This window comes from Onychomys torridus, chromosome 9 (genome assembly GCF_903995425.1).
Source record: "Onychomys torridus chromosome 9, mOncTor1.1, whole genome shotgun sequence".
Lineage (NCBI taxonomy): Eukaryota > Metazoa > Chordata > Mammalia > Rodentia > Cricetidae > Onychomys > Onychomys torridus.
This window is the reverse complement of record NC_050451.1, coordinates 111,469,636-111,492,265: the sequence shown is the minus strand read 5'-3', so window position 1 is coordinate 111,492,265 and position 22,630 is coordinate 111,469,636. Positions and strand designations below refer to the sequence as shown.

Below are 22,630 nucleotides of genomic sequence, written 5' to 3'. Positions count from 1 at the left end.
ATGAATAATAGAAATAAAATAAACAAATTGAAAATTTGTTGTTAGGTGTATTTTGGCTTAGACATTGGAGAGCAATGTATTTGTTTATTTCCAAGATTTATTAATTGCTTCTTATCCTATACTATTATTAGCCAGTTTAATTTCAGTCATTAAAACAAATATTGGGAGGTAGTTTGCTGCTGAAATAATTCTATCTTGAGGTGACTAGAAGAGTTGGAATCATCTAGTGATATAGATAAATTGCATTCTTCAATTAAAAATAATAGGAACACAAACTGATGGAAGAGAGATAAGGAAGCAGGATGTGGTGAGAAAGAAGCTACCTTCTTTATTACACAAAGTCCTTCTGTTTGACATCCTACCATCATCCCTACACTCTGGATTCCTCTGGACCTACCTGAATGCAGAGCTCAGCCCCCTTTCACACCTATTAAGATTTAAAAACATTCTTAGAAGTAAAATCGGGAGAGAGAAAGAGGATCATAGGCTGAGTTCCTCAGAGTAAATTAGCTAAAATTTCCCAAGAGGTGTCTCTTCCACTTCTGCCTCTGTCTCCTCCCCTCTTCACCTCTATGTCTGTTCAACTGAGTTGGCCATTGATCTAAACAAGCTTAAGGCTTCAGAAAGTAATGTGGTCCTTACTAACTGATAGCCCTCAGAATTCCTTCGAAACACATTCAGGTTCCCTGCTATAAATTCACGAGTATGATTCTTCCTCTCATGCCAGTTACAGAGGGAGGACAGAGAATCTTAAGAACCTTTAACTAAAGAAATTCTGCTTGGTGATGGGAAATCCACAGGAAATAAACTCAAGTCAGAGAAGAGGCAGGAACCAAAGCAGAGAGCATGGGAGAACGTTGCCTACTGGCTTGTTCTCCATAACTTCTCCAATTTCCTTTCACTTTCTCATCCTTCCTGTCTTCTTTCCTTCCTTCCTTCCTTCCTTCCTTCCTTCCTTCATTCATTCATTCATTCATTCATTCATTCATTCATTCATTCTTTTTTCTTTTCCTTCTTTCCCTATGCTTCTTCCTTCTATTTTCTTCTTTTTAATTTTCTTTTTATTTAAATTTTATACATCAGCCATGGGTTCCCGTGTCCTCCCCACTCCCGCACCTACCCCCACCTTTCTCCCAGCCCCTCCCCTCCATTCCCATGTCCTCCAGGATCAAGGCACCCCTGGGGATTCATTTAAACCTGGTGGATTCAGTACAGGCAGGGCCTGTCACCTCCTTCCAGACTGAGCAAAGTGTCCCTGTGTAAGCCCAAGGTTTCAAACAGCCAGCTCATGCACTAAGGACAGATCCTGGTCCCACAGACTGGATGCCTCCCAAACAGATCAAGCTATTCAATTGACTCACTTATCCAGAGGGCCTGATCCAGCTGGGGGCTCCACAGCCTTTGGTTCATAATTCATGTGCTTCCATTTGTTTGGCTATTTGTCCCTGTGCTTTTTGCAATCTTGGATTCAACAATTCACGCTTTTGCAGACCCTCCTCTTTCTCGACAGTTGGACAACTGGAGCTCCACCTGGGGCCTGGCTGAGGATCTCTGCATCCATTTCCATCAGTTATTGGACCAGAGTTCCAGCACGATAGTTAGGGTGTTTAGCCATCTGATCACCAGACTAGATCAGATCAGGCTTTCTCTCAACCATTGCCAGCAGTCTACAGAGGATGTATCATTGTGGATTTTGGGGGACCTCTCGAGCACTCTGCCTATTCCTGTGCTCATGTGGTCTTCATTTATCATGGTCTATTATTCCTCGTTCTCCCTTTCTGTTCTTGATCCAGCTGGGATCTCCTGCTCCCCTATGCTTTCTTTCCCTCACATTTTGCCCTTCATAACTCCCACTGTCGTACAGGTTGTTCATGTATATCTCATTCATTTCTCTGTCATTGGGTGATCCTTGGGTCTTTCCTAGGGTCCTATTTTCTAGGTAGCCTCCCTGAAGTTGTGTAGCAGTCTAGTCATCTTTGTTTTACATCTAGTACCCTCCTATGAGTGAGTACATACCATGTCTGTGCTTCTGAGTCTGGGTTACCTCACTCAGGATGATTTTTTCTAGATCCATCCATTTGCCTGCAAACCTCATGATGTCATTGTTTTTCTTTGCTGAGTAGTACTCCTTTGTGTATATGTACCATATTTTCTTTATCCATTCTTCAGTTGAAGGGAATCTAGATTGTTTCCAGGTTTTGGCTATTACAAACAAGGCTGACATGAACATAGCTGAGCAAATGCCCTTGTGGTACGATTGAGCATTCCTTGGGTATATGCCCAAGAGTGCTATAGCTGGGTCTTGGGGGAGATGGATTCCCAATTTTCTAAGGAAGTGCCATATTGATTTCCAAAGTGGCTGTACAAGCTTGCATTCCCACCAGCAGTGGAGGAGAGTTCCCCTTGCTCCACATCCTCTCCAGCATAAGCTGTCTTCTGTGCTTTTGATCTTAGCCATTCTGACAGGTGTAAGATGATATCTTAGAGTTGTTTTGATTTGCATTTCCCAGATAATTAGGGATGTTGAACAATTACTTAAATGTATTTCAGCCATTTGAACTTCCTCTGTGGAGAATTCTCTCTTTAGTTCTATAGACCATTTCTTAATTGGACTGTTGGGCATTTTGATGTCTAATTTCTTGACTTCTTTATATATTCTGGATATTAGCCCTCTGTCAGATGTGAGGTTGGTGAAGACCTTTTCCCATTCTGTAGGCTGTCGCTTTGTCTTGTTGACCATGTCCTTTGCTCTACAAAAGCTTCTCAGTTTCAACAGGTCCCATTGATTAATTGTTTCTCTCAGTGTCTGTGCTACTGGTGTTATATTTAGAAAGTGATCTCTGGTGCCAATGCGTTCAAGAGTACTTCCTACTTTCTCTACTATCAGGTTCAGAGTTGCTGGATTTATGTTGAGGTCTTTGATCCACTTGCATTTAAGTTTTGTGCATGGTGATAGATATGGATCTATTTGCAGCCTTCTACACATTGACATCCAGTTATGCTAGCACCATTTGTTGAAGATGCTTTCTTTTTTCCATTGTACATTTTTTAATTTTCTAAGCCCAAAGTCAGCACAACTCAATGAACAGTTAGAATAGCCATTCTGAAGCTGTGAACGTTCACATTATGTTTTATACTTTTACTCTCAAATATACTTTATGTACTTATTGTACTGGCTGGTTTTATGTGTCAACTTGACACAATCTAGAGTGATCAGAGAGGAAGGAGCCTCATTTGAGGATATGCCTCATTAAGATTCAAGTTTAAGGCATTTTCTCAATTAATGATCATTGAGGAAGGGTCCAGCCTGTGGTGGGTGGTGCCATCCCTGGGCTGTTGGTCTTGAGCTCCATAAGAAAGTGGGCTGAGCAAGCCATGAGAAGCAAGCCATTAAGCAGCTCCCCTCCATGGCTTCTGCATCAGCTTCTACTTCTGGGATCCTGCCCTATTTAAGTTCCTGTCATGATGTCCTTCAAGGATAAACAGCAATGCTGAAGTATAAGCAAAATAAACCCTTTCATCTCCAACTTGCTTTTAAGTCATGGTATTTCATTGCAGCAACATAAACCCTAACTAAGACACTTATCCAACACCAAAAAACAAAAACAACAAAATCAGGAGAGCATTAGAAAAAATGTTATAGCCTCTCTCAGAACTCATGTATGTTGCCAGTATTCAGTTGTTCCTCATCATCCAATATTTAACCTATGACTCAGTATTTAGTCCCTAATATTTATCCTTTCTTGTTCTTTTGAAATTTATCCATCACATAAGGTATTAAGAGGATGAAATCTTGTGTCCAGAGAGTATTCTGTGTAATATTCCTTTACTCTAGATGAATATGTCTCCAGGACTGGTTTAAATAAGAAGCTGATGGGCCAATAGCTGGACAAGATAAGGTTAGGCAGGAGCTGTAATATGAATTGCTAGATGCTCTTATAATTAAAAACTCTGCACTAGAAAATTGGGGTATATGCTGAAAGATCAGAGAAGCAAAGGAACAAGCCACAGCCACCACCTCTTACGTCACCAACTCATCAGCCTGAAAAAGCCTCTAGTTCCTATCTCCTCACATACCTTATATACCTTTCTCCACCCAGCCATCAGTTCTTTTGATTAAAGGTGTGTATGCTTCCCAAGCAAAGACATGAGATCTTAAGTGCTGGGATTAAAGGTGTGTGCCACCACTGCCTGGCCGTTTCTCTCCTAGGCTAAGTCAATCTCATGTAGTCCAGGGTGGCTTTGAACTCAGAGAGATTCAGACAGATCTCTGTCTCCCAAGTGCTAGGATTAAAGGTGTGTGCCACTACTGCCTGGCATCTATGTTTAATCCAGTGGCTTTTTTTGTCCTCTGATCTTCAGACAAAGTTTATTAAGGTACACAATATATCACCACAAAGCCAAAATGAGAATTCTATGAAGAAAAAGGATGGAGTCTGAGGAAGTCATAAGCCAGATATTAAAAAAGCAACATGGAGTTCATAGATGAGGTAAACTAGCATCAAGGAAGCACATAGATTAATAGAAATGGGTTCATTTAAGTTGTAAGAACTATTTAGTAATAAACCTGAGCAATCTGCCAAGGATTTTTAATTAATATTTAGTTTCTATGTTGGTTATTTGGAAACTGGCAGGCAGGAAAGAAAAGCCCGCCTACAAATGGTGCCTAAATGTTTGGCACCTACATACATATAAAACCTGAGAGAACCTGGGAAAGAATCCTAGACACACAGAGATGGACCCAAGAGCAGCATCCTAGTTTCATGTCTCTCATAATAGCCTCAGTACAGGAACACATCTGGCTGCTGCCTGTGAGCTTGAGCTCACAAGATAAGCCATGTCCTGCAGTCTCACGTGACAGCTGCAGTATAGAAAAGCATCTCCTGGCAGCTGCCTTTAGGAGAGAGCCCCAGCTGTCAATCGATATGCATTACCCACATGTGCTAAACTGAGCAGTGCTAGTAGCTGACCTAGCAGCTTAAGATTCACTTCATGTCAGGCGGTGGTGTCCCATGCCTTTAATCCCAGCACTCAGGAGACAGAGGGAGTTCGAGGACAGCCTGGGCTACAGAGTGAGTTCCAGGAAAGGTGCAAAGCTACACAGAGAAACCCTGTCTCGAGAAAAAAAAAAAAAAAAAAAAGCTTCACCTAATGCCATCAATAAAACAGTGCTAATGCTTAGTAAAAACATATCCAGATGGAAAAACTCAGAACAGGTTTGTGTTGAGAGAGAAAGAGAAAGGGTAGAAACAGTCATAGATTAAAAAAATAGTTTAAAAATAATAGTAATGTCCTTAAAAAGGAATAGAATAATAAGAAAATATAATAAGCCATGTAATGATGGGAAATACACAGAGAGTCTAGAACCTATATGTTATTATGTTGTCTTTGAATTTTTTGATTGTTGATGAACAAGTGATAGCTGCTAAAATACATTGGATTATAAAGACTGCTAAGTTAAATCAAACTATGTATTTTTAAAAAAATTAAAAAATATCTTAACTTCAAAAATGGAAGTAAAAAGATATATTACTTTAGGTAAGATGTTATGTTTTTATTTCCACAGGAAATAAGAGTGTGGATTCATTCATTCAAGGTTAAAGAAGATCAGGTTTGATCAGGGAGATGTAGATGTATTGTTAAATAAGAAACACAGAGCCAATTGTAGTCTCTGAAAGAGGGCTACTTCCTGTGTTTTTCTCTTTTTTTATAGACTTTCTGTTCTGTTCTGTTCTCATTGGTTGTAAACCCAACCACATGACCTCCTCATCACTGCCTGTCTGTACAGACCTCCAGGTCTTCTATGGTTGGTATTGAGATTAAAGGCATGTGTCGCCATGCTGGTTGTATCCTTGAACACACAGAGATCTGCCTAGCTCTGCCTCCCAAGTGCTGGGATTAAAAGTATGCACCACCACCGACCAGCTTCTGCTATAGCTTGCTCTGACCCCAAGGCAACTTTATTAATATACAATAAAATCACATTTCAGTACAAATAAAATATCACCACAGGGAGACCCCTGAAAATCCTGGCTACAAACATAAAGAAATTCACCTAGAAAAACTACAAGACACATAATACATATTTTACCTACTCAAACATAAAACAATAAATCATCTTTGGCTGACTTATGTACAACACACAGTCCATACTTGTATTAATGCAGATATGTATGCTACCTTTAAAAGTTTATGCACTCTGCCTATTCCTGTTCTCATGTGGTCTTCATTTATCATGGTCTGTTATTCCTCATTCTCCTTTTCTGTTCTTGATCCAGCTGGGATCTCCTGCTCCCCTAAGCTGGCTGTTTGAAACCTTGGGCTTACACAGGGACACTTTGCTCAGTCTGGAAGGAGGTGACAGGACCTGCCTGTACTGAATCTACCAGGTTTAAGTGAATCCCCAGGGGTGCCTTGATCCTGGAGGACATGGGAATGGAGGGGAGGGGCTGGGGGAAAGGTGGGGGTGGGAGCTGGAGGGGGGAGTACAGGGGAACCCATGGCTGATGTATAAAATTTAAAACACATAATAATAAAGAAAAAATTTTTTTAAAAAAGTTTATGCATTTTCAGAGCAAGGGGACCAGACACCAATAAAAACAGAGAGCCCAGGTGATTCAGCATCCAGAACAGCTTCAAGGCTGCTTACTGAGATAATCCAGCCTCACAGAAAACTCCAGACAAGACTTAACACTTATCCTGATTTTCTCAAAGTTTCCCCCAAAGATTCCATTGCCTTCAAAGAACAGAAAATACTCTAGAGAACAAGGCCCATCTTCTCCAAAGATGGGTTATGGATGTTTATTATTATTTAAGGGGGGTTAGTTACAAATTGTTGTTGGTTCTTGGTAAAAAAAAATAAATAAATAAGGTTAAACAAAAAAGTTAAATTCAAAAATCTATTTCTAAAGGAAAAAAGCAGATATAATGTAGAAATGATGAGATAAAAGGATAGGTTACTGAATCTACTTTAATCCAAAATGAACAAGTATTAATTTCAAATTATTTTACAATGATATGATTTTGGTTTATTGATACAAATTTAAAGTTAATTTTGTTTTTTTCCTCTTGTTTAGGTATCATGTTTATGCAGCTCATTTAAAAATGTAATATATAATTAAAAATTATAGATTAATAGTCATCTATAATAGCTAAACTCATAGTCATATTAGGTATGTTTTCAAGGTAATAAACAGATATATTTAGAGAGCTAGATGGGCTTCAAATACTTCAAAGACCTACAGAATATGACATTTAATATGTTTAATAATCTAAAGCTTTTCATGACAGTGAGACACGTCTGCTCCTGACAGCACCAATCTACATCAGAGAAGACAATGTGCATCAAAGAAACTTCATATGGAGTTTGTTTTCTTTATGGAAAAAGCTAGTCATTTAGGTAAATAAACTGCCCTTGCCTCAATTGCTGATAGTATATTGTCCAAAATGTACAGACAGGATACAAAAGAAAGCAACTGCCAAATTTTGCCAAAACAAGGTAGGACAGTCCTCCAAAATTCCTTGCTTCTCTGAAATGTCTATCAGATATACTAGGCCTATAGGCTAAAATTGGATGCCCCAACACTACAGAACTTTAAGTGACTGTACAGACAGCCTGATGTCTCTGTCATTTTTGAAGTGGCTTGCAGTTCACTTCCTATGTACTCAGGTAAAATTATATCCTTCTGGGGTCTTTGATGGAGTTGAAGACTAGACAGTCATTGTTACAGTTTCCATTAGTTGTGACAGAGGGTAAATTAGGTACAGAGCTTTGGAATCATCAAGACAGAGTAAATAATAGAGTATTTTCTCTAAATTTGCCAAATACAAATGAACTGGATATTGTAATTGTAATTATTACTTAATAACTATTTTGTTGTATATAATTTTACTATGTTAAAGTTAACACCTTCCTTTTTAATTAGAAAAAAGGGGGAAATGTGGAATATTCCTTTACACTGCGTGAATATATGTCAGTGTGATTGGTTTAATAAAGAAGCTGATTGGCCAATAGCTGGATAGCATAAGGTTAGGCAGGAGAGCAAGACTGAGAATGCTGGGAAGAAGGGTGGCGAGGAGTCATGAGCCAGATGAGAAATACGTAACATGAAGTTCACAGATGAGGTAAATGAGCCTTGGGGTAGCACATAGCTGAAGAGAAATTAGTTAATTTAAGTTGTCAGAGCTAGTTAGTAGTAAGCCTAAGCTATCAGCCAAGGATATATAATTAATATTTAGTTTCTATGTCAGTTATTTGGAAATTGGTGGGTGGGGAAAAAAAGTCCCATCTACAGTACTCATTGGTTAAGAGTACTCATTGCTGTTCCAAAGGAACAGAGTTCAGTACCCAGCACCCACATCAAGAGAGTCAAAACCCCTGCAACTCCAGCTCCAGGGTATCTGATGACCTTTTCTCAATTCCATTGGCATCTGCTGTACACATCAAAAAAATTAGGAAAACATAAATCTTTTTTAAAAAGAAAGTGAAAACCTAACCTAAATACAGATTCTGGAGATGGGATCTTTGGGGGAAGGGGTCTAAGGTCACAAGGATGGAGTCTTCATGATTGAATATTGATGACTTTCTCTATAAGAGGGAGAGAAATTGAAGAATATATATTCATGCATGATCCTCATTTCTTGCCAAGTAATATTGTACCACCTTCAGGCACTGTCAGGAAGGCCATCAGTAGGTGCAGCCCCTAGACTTTGAAACAGAACTGTGAGCCCAAATAAACCTCTCTATGTTTATCTTCCTCTCCCCCTTTTTGTGGAATTGTATTATTTGCAGCTTGAGACAACCCAGCAGATCATGCATTTTCCAAAAGGAATGAAATCACCTCTAGAGGGCTAGAAATTCACTCTTGTTTTTGGGAAATGCAAAAAGAAAAAAATTACTGTTTATGAAGGAAGCTGACACAGATATTCAGAACATATAAAATAGCCAAACGAATGGAAGCACATGAATTATGAATCAAAGGCTGTGGAGCCCCCAGCTGGATCAGGCCCTCTGGATAAGTGAGGCCTGGATAAGTGAGCTTGAACTTTTTGGGAGGCACCCAGGCAGTGGGACCCAGACCTGTCCTTAGTGCATGAGCTGGCTGTTTGGAACCTTGGGCTTATACAGGGACACTTTGCTCAGCCTGGAAGGAAGGGACTGGACCTGCCTGTACTGAATCCACCAGGTTTAAATGAATCTCCAGGGTAGTCTTGGCCCTGGAGGAGATGGGAATGAAGGGGAGGGGCTGGGAGGAAGGTGGGGGCGGGGGCAGGAGGAGAGAGGACAGGGGAACCCATGGCTGATGTGTAAAATTAAAACACAAATATAATAAATAACAAAATATATATACAAATGTACATCTATCTGTGGTTTTAGAAATCCAAAGGAAGTAGCGATTAGAAACAAAATTGTCAAAGATTCATTGGAAAAAAAAGATAAAAGAAAGAGGAGGGCTGGAGAGATATTTTAGTGGGTAAAGTGCTCTGTACAAATGTGAGAACCTTATGGTTCAGAGCTCCACAACTCGTGTAGAGCTGGGTGTCAAAGCCCAGCTACAGCACGTCAGAGAAACTAGACAGGAGATGGGGAGTTGGTGACTAAATACACAAAGGCTTATCTGAAAGGGCAAAGCTTAATTCTTCATTTTCTTTTTCTTTTTCTTCTCTGCTCTGTTTTTCTCTCATCCCTTTTGTATTACCTAAGACAAAAATTTCTACATAAGGAAAGATTACCCCACAACCACAAGTTACAACTTTTTCAAAAACAAATTAAAATCTTTACACAAGAAGAAATCACTTTGTGATCACAAGTCACATGATGTCTTTCTTAGAATCCCACAAGTAGTTAAATGTTTTCCTTTGTATTACTTTTTCCACCATAACATCTTCACCCCAAAGAAATTATTATTTTATTATTAACAAGTTTCTAAGCAAGCCAAGTATATTTGAGCCAGTTCCTTTGTGCTTATGGGCAGCTGTTTGCAGTTTCAATGTATCAGATTTCTATTCTATTTCTACTCTACAAAATGCTACTCAAGTAGTCTAGCTAACCATCTATTTTTCTTTACACCCAAGAGTGTCATTTAATTTCCTTTCACAACTATGTTTTTTTAAGGTGCACACCGAAACCTGTGATTAATTCTGTAAGCTATCAGACCAACTAACTCAGGCTTAGCCTTGGGTGTAGGGACATAATTGCTTTCTTTAATCATCAGCCTGTTTTTTCACAGCCAGAATTAATGGGACTATAATACGTGAAAATTCTGTGTTCTTATTTTCCATCCTCAGAAAATCTCACATCTAGCAAAAGGAGGGTGACTTCTACTCTTATTTATGTCTTTTTTTTTTTATCTCTTATTGGAGCAATAGGCAAATCAATCTAAACCTAGTCATCTTCACAATTTTAAGGGCCTGTATATTTTAGGATGACTGGGAAAGTCCAATTAAATCATTAATCTAACTAAGTATCATTGCTCTTATAAAAATAATCTTCATGATGATATGCATGTAAATTGCCCAGTGAGGAATGGGATTTTTTCCATGAAACAGTCACATATACTAGATACTGTGGGATTCACTCACATAATAATCACACTATGCCAAATACAATAGGAAACTACAGCAGCAAGCAGCAGAAGACACAGCAGAAGCAAGGGTCATTCTAGAGACAATCTTCCTGGTATTCTCCAGGATGTACCCATCATAGCTTTGCTTTTTTTGTGGGTGAATTCCATAAGCTCCATTGCTGACTGCAGCCCTTTCAACATGGCCACTACCAGCTGTAGAATCTCCAGAAGTTGATGGGCTTAGTAGTCTGGCATGCACAGTGGCAGAAAACAAAAGACAATGTCTCAAACAAGGTGGAAAGCCAACACGGACATCAAAGTTGTCATCTGAGTGACCTCCACATGCTGTGTAAGACATACACTACATACATACACTACACTTATACACAGGAACTGTGGGCAGTGCTGTTTCAAAGTAAGAGTAAAAAAGAAAGGTAGGGACTGGTGAGATGGCTCCATGGTTAAGAGCTCTGGCTACTCTTCAAGGGACCTAGTTTCAATTACCAGCACCTACATGGTGACTCACAACCTTCTGTAACTCCAGTTCCAGGAAATCCAATGCCCTTTCCGACATCCACGGACATAAGGTATGGACTTAGTGCAAAAACATACATTCAGGCAAAACACTCACATACTTAGATGTTCCTGAATAAATGCGTTTTTTAAAAGAAGAAAAATATTTCCCATGTATTTTTTAAGTATTTTCAAAAAATGCAAAAAGATATTATTGGAAAGTTATTACAAAGTCATCTTAGTATTTAAGAAGGTAAACTTCTATTTGAAAACAATCACACAGAGAGAGTTCTACAAGGATGTTGTCTTAGTTCACAATACACAGACTGAATAAATTACAGTGAAAAAAATTCATGTGGGCTTGTGATCGTCACTCAGGAACAATAAGCCACATTGTATGGACTTGATGGAAAGGGTCTCAAAGTAGTGTGTGGTGGTATTGTGTTTCCCAAAATATTGTGCACCCTAATAAACTTATCTGGGGTCAGAGAACAGAAAGGCCACAATATTAAGCATAGAGGTTAGGCAGTGGCACTCACACCTTTAATCCTAGCATTCCAGAGACAGAATTACCTCTGGATCTCTGTGAGTGCAAGGCCACATTGGAAACTGCCAGGCATGGTTACACATGCCTTTAATCCCAGGGAGTTATGGCAGAAAGTAGAAAGATATATAAGGCATGAAGACCAGAAACTAGAAGCATTTGACTAGAAGCATTTGGCTGGTTAAGCTTTTAGGCTTTGAGCAGCACAGTTCAGCTGAGATTCATCTGGGTATGAGGACTCAAAGGCATCCATTCTGAGGAAACAGGACCAGCTTAGGAACTGGTGAGGTGAGGTAGCTGTGGCTTATTTTGCTTCTCTGATCTTCCAGCATTCACCCCAATAACTGACTCCAGGTTTGATTTTATTAATAAGTACATTTAAGATTCCTGCTACAGTAGTGGGCATGAGATGGAGAGAAAGATGAAGGGCACAAGAGATCTAACACAGACTTTGATAGCAGAGCCCTCTGATGGAAACCCATCATCCCATCATCCCATCAGTCCAGTGAGGGGCTACCATACTGAAGGGCTGAGAGCTAACAATGACAGTTGAATATCTCCTCCATACACACTAACTACTTTCTGACTGGGTTTTTCAGAAAGCCTCAAGATAGAACATTTGTTTGGGTAACTTTGTGAGAGGGTTTTCAGGTAGTTTGGCTCTACAGGCAGATTATCTATCTTCTTCAAATTATGTGGCCAATAGCAATAATCTAGAAAGTTCTACCATGCCCTGATGATCATGAAAGTTAAGATTACAGAAATATTTTTTAATCTCCCATGGCAAGGGGCTCTCAAGTTTGCCTCCTAGATTCTTCTTAGAACTATTCAATATTCCTCTGAATTTAAATTCTCTGCCAAACCTCACAACACATACCAAAATAATTAACTATTTCAGCTATTTCTCTTCTGTAAATTGTGATACATTTTTCCAGTGAGAGGCTAATCTATAATCTCAAATAAATTAGCATTGCTTTACATATATTTTTGCCATTAAATGTTAACTCTTAGGAGTTAGTCCTGTTTGTCAAAAAAACTATAGTGTTAGCCTGTGGCAATTGACAAATTAATTTGAAAGGGAAGTATTTAATATCAGAAGAATCCAGAATTGAGAATTCAAGAAGAGAAACTTCTACTGTAGGTCATGGAATCACATAAAAGTTTGCTAAATCATCTTCAATATGGCTCAGTGTCCTTGAGAAAGGTACAGTTTTCCCAAAAAGTGAGTGCTAAAGCAAATTAATTTGGCTGCATTTGAGTCATTATCAGGATGACAAAAAGTCTGTACTTCAATGGCAGCAAGACATACATCCCTCAAAAGGAAATAAATACCCCTCCATCTTCTCCCTGACCACTGAAAGATGTTTTCAACTTTATGTAAAATTATTTAGATGCACATGAAGCTGGAATTAAAACTCAACATTGTTTCTGAAGTTGATAAATATCCAAGATATTGATTTAACAGGACACTACATTTTTGAAATGTCTCTGGATTCTTGAAAGAATCAATTCTATCTAGGAAAAATTGCAGGTCTTGAATCTAGAGGATGTTAAAGATATTTTTGGAAAAATAAAAACAGCCAAAGTGGTAGATGAGTTGACAAACATAACCAGAGCTGTATTTTTCCCTAATGTTATGAAATAGACCGTGCCCAGAGACTTTACAATAGCATCTGCCTACTTACTTTCAATGCTCTGGTCATCCTTATTAAAGACATTTAAAAACCATATAAAAACTATAAAATTCCATACTATAATTGATAATGACAATTGAGAGTTGACAAGACCTGACAATGACTCAATAAATGACATTATAAGGTAAGGTTCATGTAAAAAAAAAAATAGAAATAAAGCATGATTTGATAAATCCACAGGTGATTCTTATTATTTAGAATATATTCCTGGAATAAACAAATAATGCCTATTAGAAGTCTTTATGATATCTGTTATTGCTTTGATGAATAGTAAGAAAATAGAAATCCAAAGCCCTCAATTATCAAGCCTCATTTGGAACATTGCATACTAATACTGATGGTATTTTTACTGAAGATGATGAACTCCAGTTATTATCACTGTACTGTGCAGTAACTACCTTACAGCTAGATCTCTACAACCAGGGAACTAGTATAATTAACTCCCAAGCAAATCTTTAAAAAGAAATATTTCATTTACAGATGGTATATACACATTTTTAATGAGATCCAGGAGACTTTACTAAAAATATCTAAGTTATGTAGGCATATAAAACCAAACAGAAAAATCAGTTGCTTTTCTGTCTTTTGGAACTAACTATGTAGAAACACACACACACACACACACACACACACACACACACACACGACAAGCACATGCACACTCATATATATTGTATGCCTATGGGAAATATATATACACAGATATATGTGAGAGTTTTACTAAAGAATATGTAATGTGGTCCAAATAAATAGGACGACATAATACTTTTCTGGATGTGGTGACTAAATACTAGTTTTCAAGCCCCATTCTGCATACTTCATTTATCATTTTAAGACAGGGTCTCAACTTACTCTGCCTCTGCCTGCCCACTGATGGTATTACAGGCTCAAGCCACAAGACCACTTCAAAAGGTAATCTTTTAAAACAACATTTAAGGGGACTGGAGAGAGGGCTCAGTGGTTAAGAGCACTGGCTACTCTTCCTAGAGGACCCAGATTCAATTCTCAGCACCCACATGACAGACAGCTCACAACTATCTTTAACTACAGTGCCAGGAGACCTAACACCCTCCCATAGGCAAAACAAAACACCAGTGCACATTAAAGATAACCCCCCAAAAAAATAAAATAAAATAAAATGACATTTGAAGATAGAAGGATATGAAAGTGTAAAATTTATAATGCAAAGTTATAAAGTAAACTATTAACTAAGGGATAAATATATCCAGTACAGTTAGTAGACAAAGATTAATGACTCTAATATAAAAAATTCTCAAAATTAGTAAGAAAGACAAAATAACACCACATAACATTGACAAGGTTATGAACAGCAAAATATAATTATTTTAAAAAGAAATTAATTCTTAAGAGATCAATACACATATTAATGCACGAGAAGCATTGCATCTGACTGTGCTATTACTGATCAAAATGTCAGGACAAGAATAACTTTTTACTTTCCTGAGAGGCAGTCAGTTTATTATAAATGTTTTGAAAGTGATCTTTTACTTTCCAAACTTTAAAACACACAGGTCTTGTTTTTTCACCCTCTCTCATAATGCTAAGTATGGAAGTCTACTTTTATGTATAAAATCCTCAATAAAACAGGCAAGGTAGCACATACCCACAATGCCAGCAAGTTAAAGTTTAAGGTGTAATGGTGTGAGAGAGAGACCAGGCTGTTCTACAGTTCTTGAAAACTATAGTTAGTTGTTTGCTGATGTGTAGGAGAATAGATAGAAGTGTTTGTGTATGCCTAATGATTTTTTTCAAGTGCTATCAGTAAATTAAAATGGAGAATATTAAGTGGAATAAGTTATAAACACCATGGGAAATTGTATAAATGGTCCAAAGTAAGTAGGGTCTTTTTCCTTTAATTTAGAGGGATAGGATGTGTGTAAAAGAGAAAAGCAACATTCACAGTGACATTTAAAGTGCCAGCCCTGTACATATGGAGATACTGAGGAGAGAACACAGTATGTTAACAGACAAAGGTGAACTAAGAAGCTTATTCACATTTTCTTGTGTTTTTAAAATTATCTCAATGTGGTGAAATTTGATTTTATTTGTATGTCAATAAATAAAGTTTGCCTGGAGATCAGAGGTCACATAGTGAGCCATAAACATAAGTCAGGCGGTGGTAGTACACATCTTTAATCCCGATCACATGGCAGGCGATGTCTCTGTGTGGTCAAGGACACAGCCAAGCGTGGTAGCATGAACCTTTAATCCCAGTACCAACCACAGAGACGTGGAGGTCTGTATAGACAGGCAGTGACGAGGAAGAGATGTGGCTGGGCTTAGAGCCAATGAAAAGGCAGAACAGGAAGGCAATACAAGTACAGTTTAGACAGGAAGAATCTCTCTGGGGAAAAGACAGTGAGGAGGTAAGATAAGGCTAGTTGTGGCTATTTGCTATTTCTCTGATCTCTTTGGCTATTATCCTTCTATTTGGCTCTGTGTTTCTTATTTAATAAGACTGTTTATAAATTTGTCTACATATCATAGTTAATTATTATTCTTACATGTGTGTGTGTGTGTGTGTGTTTGTGTGTGTGTGTGTGTATGTGTGTAACTTTAATGTTGTTCATATGTATGTATGCATTTAGGCTGGATAAGCTTTCAGAGGACCAGTGCAGTTCTAATCCTCCTCTCTCAGCCATTAATTGCCTGTAGCTCTTAAGAATGGGGTCTTGTGAGATTTTCCTCATCCATATTGGCATGTCACCTGGTATTGTCATTGTGCTGGTCTTATTTAAGCAACAATATTGTTGCAATTTCATGGATGCAGTTTTCTATCATATATAGAATACCCTATCTCCAAGTAGACTTTCTAGTCCTTTGGCTCTTACGGTCTTTCTGTCCTCTCTTCTGCAATGTTCTCTGAGCCATCAGCATGGAATTATATTGTAGAAGTATCATCTCTTCCACTAGTTTTTTTTTTTTTTCACTAGCTGTAGATTCCTATAATGGTCTCTGTCTGCTACAAATAGAAGCATCTTTGGTGAGAGATGAGAACACTAGGCTTATCTGTGGGAATAAGAATAGTATTTAGAATGCAGTTAGAAATTAAGATGTGTTGTCTTTTTAAGTGTTCATAAAGTAGAAATATCCAACAAAAATAGAAGCAAGTAGAATCTACTGACAAGGTAGCCTTCAAAACTAACTAAATCCTCCTGCATATCTAAATTAACAATCTGCATCGCTTCTAGTATTTCATCTCTTAATATGTTATTACTATAATTCCATTACTCTATATTCTCATTTTTCCAAATATGAATGGAATAAAATCTTTTTTGATAAAGGATGATTTAATTTCCAATAATTTACAGTATGTGCTGAGACACTGTAAAATTATAACTAATCCCAACATTCACTCTCATGTCCTTTAGTTAGAAGTTAATACAGTATTGCCTATTTTGATTCCAATTATAATCTATTTTAATAAAATAAGAAGTGTTACCCTCAGAGCAGGGAAAGAATAATGTTATTATCTGCTACTTATCTTTGTGCACTTTATAGTATTGCTGTTTTTGATATCAAGTTATTGGAATTTATGTGAAAGATTTTTAAAATATATCAGCTTATATACACATATTTCTTACTTGTTATAGCTTCTCAATTTCTCTGCTTGTTATGTACCTTAAAAGCTAGACAAATCAATGATATTCCTGATTGTCTAATATACCTTTAGTCTCTTGTGTTTTAACTGATGTGATTCAAACCCAGCTTTAAAAAAAAAAATGTTAGGACTGGAGAGATAAATCAGTGATTAAGAATTCTGGCTGCCGGCTCCCAGCTGTCAGTCCAGAGACCTTGAGCTCCCACTAGCTGGGTCAGCTGGGTCTGGTTTCCTCATCATGATCTTGATTCCCCTTGCTCCTATAATTCCTCTTCCCTCTCTTCAACTGAACTCCACAGATCAGCCGAGTACTTGGCTGTGGGTCTCTGCATCTACTTCCATCAGTCACTGGATGTAGGTTCTATGAGGATAATTACAGTAGTCACCAATCTGACTACAGGGAAAGGCTAGTTCAAGCACCCTCTCCACCATTGCTAGGAGTCTTAGCTGGGGTCATCCTTGTGGGTTCCGGGGATTTCCCTAGCACTAGGTTTCTCCCTAACCCCATAATGGCTCCCTCTGTCAGGATATATCTTTCATTGCTCTCTCTGTCCCTCCCCTAACTGTGCCATCTCTATCTCCTCAATGCTCCCTCTCAGTTATCCCAGGAGATCTTAACCATTTTCCCTTCTTGGGGTGATGCATGCATGTCCCTCTTAGGATTCTCCTCTTTATCTAGCTTCTCTGGGGTTGCTTGGGACTAAACTAGGTCCTCTGAATGTGGATGACAGTTATGTGGCTTGCTCTATCTGTGGGGCCCCTGGCAGTGAGACCAGGACTTATCCTGGGTACATGAACTGGCTTTTCAGAGCCCATTCCCTATGGTGGGATGTCTTACTCAACCTTGATGCAGGTGGGGAGGGGCTTGGGCCTACCCCAACTTGGCATACTAGCCTGTGTTGACTCCCAAGGGAGGCCCTACCTACTATGAAGAGTGGATGGGGGGGAAGTGGGGGGAGGGAGTGGAAGAAGGGCAGGAGGGAGGAACTATGGTTGGTATGTAAAATGCAAAATAAATAAATAAATAAATAAATAAACAAACAAACAAACTCTGGCTGCAGACAACCAGCATTCAGTTTGTAGCACTCACATCGATATTTCAAAGCTCCCTTAGCTGAAGGGAGATATAATGCCCTCTCTGGCCTCCACAGGCAACTATACTCATATGCACATATATATATATATGTAAATTTTTAAATGTGAAATGTCATTCTTGACCTTGTGAGGCTTTTTAGTTTATATACAGTGGTTGTAATTCACTTTTGATAAATATATAAGGAAATTGGAAATGTATAGTCTAAAATGTCAATCTTGGTGTCTCCTTGTTCCTCTAGGTAGCTTTTACAGTCCTTTTTGACCTGGAAGCACTTCTGAAGATATGGTGCTTGGGATTTACTGGCTACATCAGCTCATCTCTCCACAAGTTTGAACTACTGCTTGTTATTGGAACTACCCTCCATGTGTACCCAGATCTTTATCATTCTCAGTTCACATACTTCCAGGTAATACAACTAATTCCTATTTCCTATGAAAATGGAAATCATTTACTATAACAACTGCATAAAACCACATAATATATATTGTACATACATAGTAATATGACTTTGAGGAAGGTTCAATGGCATCTTAACTACCAGAAATAGTGCATTAACAAATTATTATCATTGTTTTAAAATTCCTTAGAATTAACAGTAATATATACAAATCTTTAACAAAACTGCTCTGTTGTTAACAAAATCTCAACCATTTGATTTTATGAACAAAGACTCTGGAGCCAGATGCCTGTGTGAAAGACTGCTAGCTCACAGATGTAGAGAAAGCACCCAACTGACCTTCCTCTTCAGCCTATATCCCAGATGCTTTTCTCCTCCTATGCCATCTCAAGACCCACCTCAAACTGAAATGTCCCTCCCTTCTACTTCCTATGCATCTCTCTATCCATATTCCTGACTCCCTCTTACTGTCTATTTTTTTTTTCTTAATTATCCTCTATTCACTTTCTGTCAACTGGTTTCTTGATCTCTGTCTTGACCTATGGTTGACTTTATTTAATCCTGTTTATAATATTCGAGCAGAAAGCTCTTGGATCAAAGGTTTGTTCTAGGGCTGAGCCATACCACAACCACAAACAGGTTTTCTAAGTAAATAACATGATCTCTGGGTTTACAGTGTGATCAAATATCTGGCTACACTGCTCCCACTTAGTTGTATACAAGTATACACATGTATATACATGTGTTTATCACACATTTACAGATATAAAATTCTAAACCAAACAAGATGTTGGCAGAACTTTAAGAGGAAGTTCCAGCAGACTTCTGACACTGAGACACAGACCACACCAGCTGGAAAGGGTGAGTTAACCACCCTGGATTCTGTCTTCTGAGACCCTTCCTTAAGCCAATGTCATCTCAGCTAATTCCTGACCCAATTGCTGCTGGGCCTTGCCCCCAATGCCAGTGAACTTCTGCCACTGAGGCACAGACCACACCAGTCACAACAACTTTCACCAAGCAATCCACAAGCAGTCCTTCCCCAGAACTCCAGCAGACTCCATAGGCCCAGACACAGTGCACACCAGTTGGAAGAACAGCCCAGCACTTTTACCAGAAGCCAGACAGGTCCTACACACCCCAGAAGAATACTCAGGCTTTACTGGAGGCCAGGCCAGATCCAGAGACCCAAGAAGATTTCAGCTTTACCAGAGGCCAGACCACATCAGGGAATGCAAGGCCCTAAAAGCCCCAGCAGAGACACCATACTGGCCTTGAAGTCTTACCAGTAATTGGAACCCTTGACCCCTTAGGCCAAAAGATCAAAGAGGAAACAGAAAAAAAGAAGCAAAACACTCTCAACCAACAAAGACAAACACAGAAATCAACACATAGACCTATAATCATCCCATATCCAGATGCCTAAATGCCAGAGTAAAAACAGTCAATAGCAGAAAGGGCAGTATGCTACAACCAGAACCCAGCTATCCTACAACAGCAAGACCTGAACATTCCACACAACTGAAGTACAAGGAAATGCCCTTAAAAAATAACTTTATGAATATGATAGAGGTCCTTACAGAAAAATGAAAAAAAAATCCTTTAAAAAAAAGGACAACCAAAAAAATCAATAAATCTCTTAAAGAATGTCAAGTAACTAAAAAAAAAAAAGAACAATGTAGATGTAACGTCTTGTTAAATAAGAAACACAGAACCAATGCAGAGTTAAAAGCCAAGAGCTCAGAGCAATAGCTGAGAGCTGAAAATGTTACCATTCACTGCTGCTCTGTCTTTCCTCTCCACAACAGAGCTACTTCTGTGGATTTTTCTTTATATATATATATACATAATTATTATTATTATGTGTTTTAATTTTATACATCAGCCTGTCCTCCCCCACCCCACCCCCACCCCCACCTTCCTCCCAGACCCTCCGATCCATTCCCAAGTCCTCCAGGACCAGGAAACCACTGGATACTCATTTAAACCTGGTGGATTCAGTACAGGCAGGTCCAGTCCCCTCCTTCAAGGCTGAGCATGTGTCCCTGTGTAAGCCCAAGGTTCCAAACGGCCAGCTCATGCAACAAGGACAGGTCCTGGTCCCACAGCCTGGGAGCCTCCAAAACAGATCAAGGTATTCAATTGTCTCACTTATCCAGAGGGCCTGATCCAGTAGGGGGCTCCACAGTCACTGGTTCATAACTCATGTACTTCCATTCGATTGGCTATTTGTCCCTGTGATTTTTGCAAACTTGGATTCAACAATTCACGCTCTTGCAGTCCCTCCTCCTCGAAAGATTGACAACTGTAGCTCCACCTGGGGCCTGGCTGAGGATCTCGGCATCCACTTTCATCAGTTATTGGATGAGAGTTCCAAGACAACTGCTAAGGGTGTTCAGTCATCTGATCACCAGACTAGGTCAGATCAGGCCCTCCCTCAACCACTGCCAGCACTCTACAGAGGATATATCATTGTGGATTTCTGGGACCTCTCCAGCACTCTGCCTATTACTGTGCTCATGTAGTCTTCATTTATCATGGTCTGTTATGCCTCGTTCTCCCTTTCTGTTCTTGATCCAGCGGGGATCTCCCGCTCCCTTAAGCTTTCTTTCCCTTAAATCTTGCCCTTCATTACTCCTACTGTCATCCAGGTTGTTCGTGTAGATTTCATCCATTTCTCTGTCATTGGGTGATCCCTGGGTCTTTCCTAGGGTCCCGTTTTCTAGGTAGCCTCCCTGGAGTTCTGTAGCAGTCTAGTCATCTTTGTTTTACATCTAGTATCCTCCTATGAGTGAGTACATACCATGTTTATCCTTCTCAGTCTGGGTTACCTCACCCAGGATGATTTTTTTCTAGATCCATCCATTTGCCTGCAAACCTCATGATGTCATTGTTTTTCTCTGCTGAGTAGTACTCCTTTGTGTATATGTACAATATTTTCTTTATCCATTCTTCAGTTGAAGGGAATCTAGGTTGTTTCCAGGTTCTGGCTATTACAAACAAAGCTGATATGAACATAGCTGAGCAAATGCCCTTGTGGTATGATTGAACATTCCTTGGGTATATGCCCAAGAGAGCTACAGCTGGGTCTTGGAGTAGATGGATTCCCAATTTTCTAAGGAAGCGCCATATTGATTTCCAAAGTGGCTGTACAAGCTTACATTCCCACCAGCAGTGGAGGAGAGTTCCCCTTGCTCCACATGCTCTCCAGCATAAGCTGTCTTCTTTGTTTTTGATCTTAGCCATTCTGACAGGTGTAAGGTGGTATCTCAGAGTCATTTTGATTTGCATTTCCCAGATAATTAAGGATGTTGAGCAATTCCTTAAATGTCTTTCAGCCATTTGAACTTCCTCTGTGGAGAATTCTCTGTTTAGCTCTATAGCCCATTAATTGGACTGTTGGGAATTTTGATGTTTAGTTTCTTGAGTGCTTTATATATTCTGGAAATCAGCCCTCTGTCAGATGTGAGGTTGGTGAAGATCTTTTCCCATTCTGTAGGCTGTTGCTTTGTCTTGTTGACCGTGTCCTTTGCTCTACAAAAGCTTCTCAGTTTCAACAGGTCCCATTCATTGATTGTTTCTCTCAGTGTCTGTGCTACTGGTGTTATATTTAGAAAGAGATCTCTGGTGCCAATGTATTCAAGAGTACTTCCTACTTTCTCTACTATCACGTTCAGAGTAACTGGATTTATGTTGAGGTCTTTGATCCACTTGAACTTAAGTTTTGTGCATGGTGATAGATATGGATCTATTTGCAGCCTTCTACACATTGACATCCAGTTATGCCAGCACCATTTGTTGAAGATGCTTTCTTTTTTCAATTGTAGATTTTTGGCTTCCTTGTCAAAAATTATATGTTCATAGGTGTGCGGGTTAATGTCAGGGTCTTCAATTCGATTCCATTGGTCCACATGTTGGTTTTTATGCCAGTACCAAGCTGTGTTTATTATGGTAGCTCTATAGTAGAGCTTGAGGTCGGGGATTATGAGGCCTCCAGAGGTTGTTTTATGGTACAGGATTCTTTTGGCTATTCTGGCTTGTTTGTTTTCCATATGAAGTTGAGTATTATTCTTTCCAGATCTGTGAAGAATTGTGTTGGTAATTTGATGGGAATTGTGTTGAATCTGTAGATTGCTTTTGGTAAGATAGCCATTTTTACTCTGTTAATCCTGCCTATCCATGAGCATGGGATATCTTTC

General features: G+C 39.0%; 1 protein-coding gene across 1 annotated transcript in view; it reads left to right on the top strand.

The window, feature by feature from the left end:
• The window catches only part of Nalcn (sodium leak channel, non-selective), a 326,188-nt gene that overhangs the window by 138,978 nt on the left and 164,580 nt on the right, over positions 1 to 22,630 (top strand). Inside the window, exon 12 of the mRNA XM_036199902.1 lies at positions 18,273 to 18,440. Coding sequence (XP_036055795.1) covers positions 18,273 to 18,440 — 168 coding nt within the window. The remainder of the gene's footprint in view (positions 1 to 18,272; positions 18,441 to 22,630) is intronic.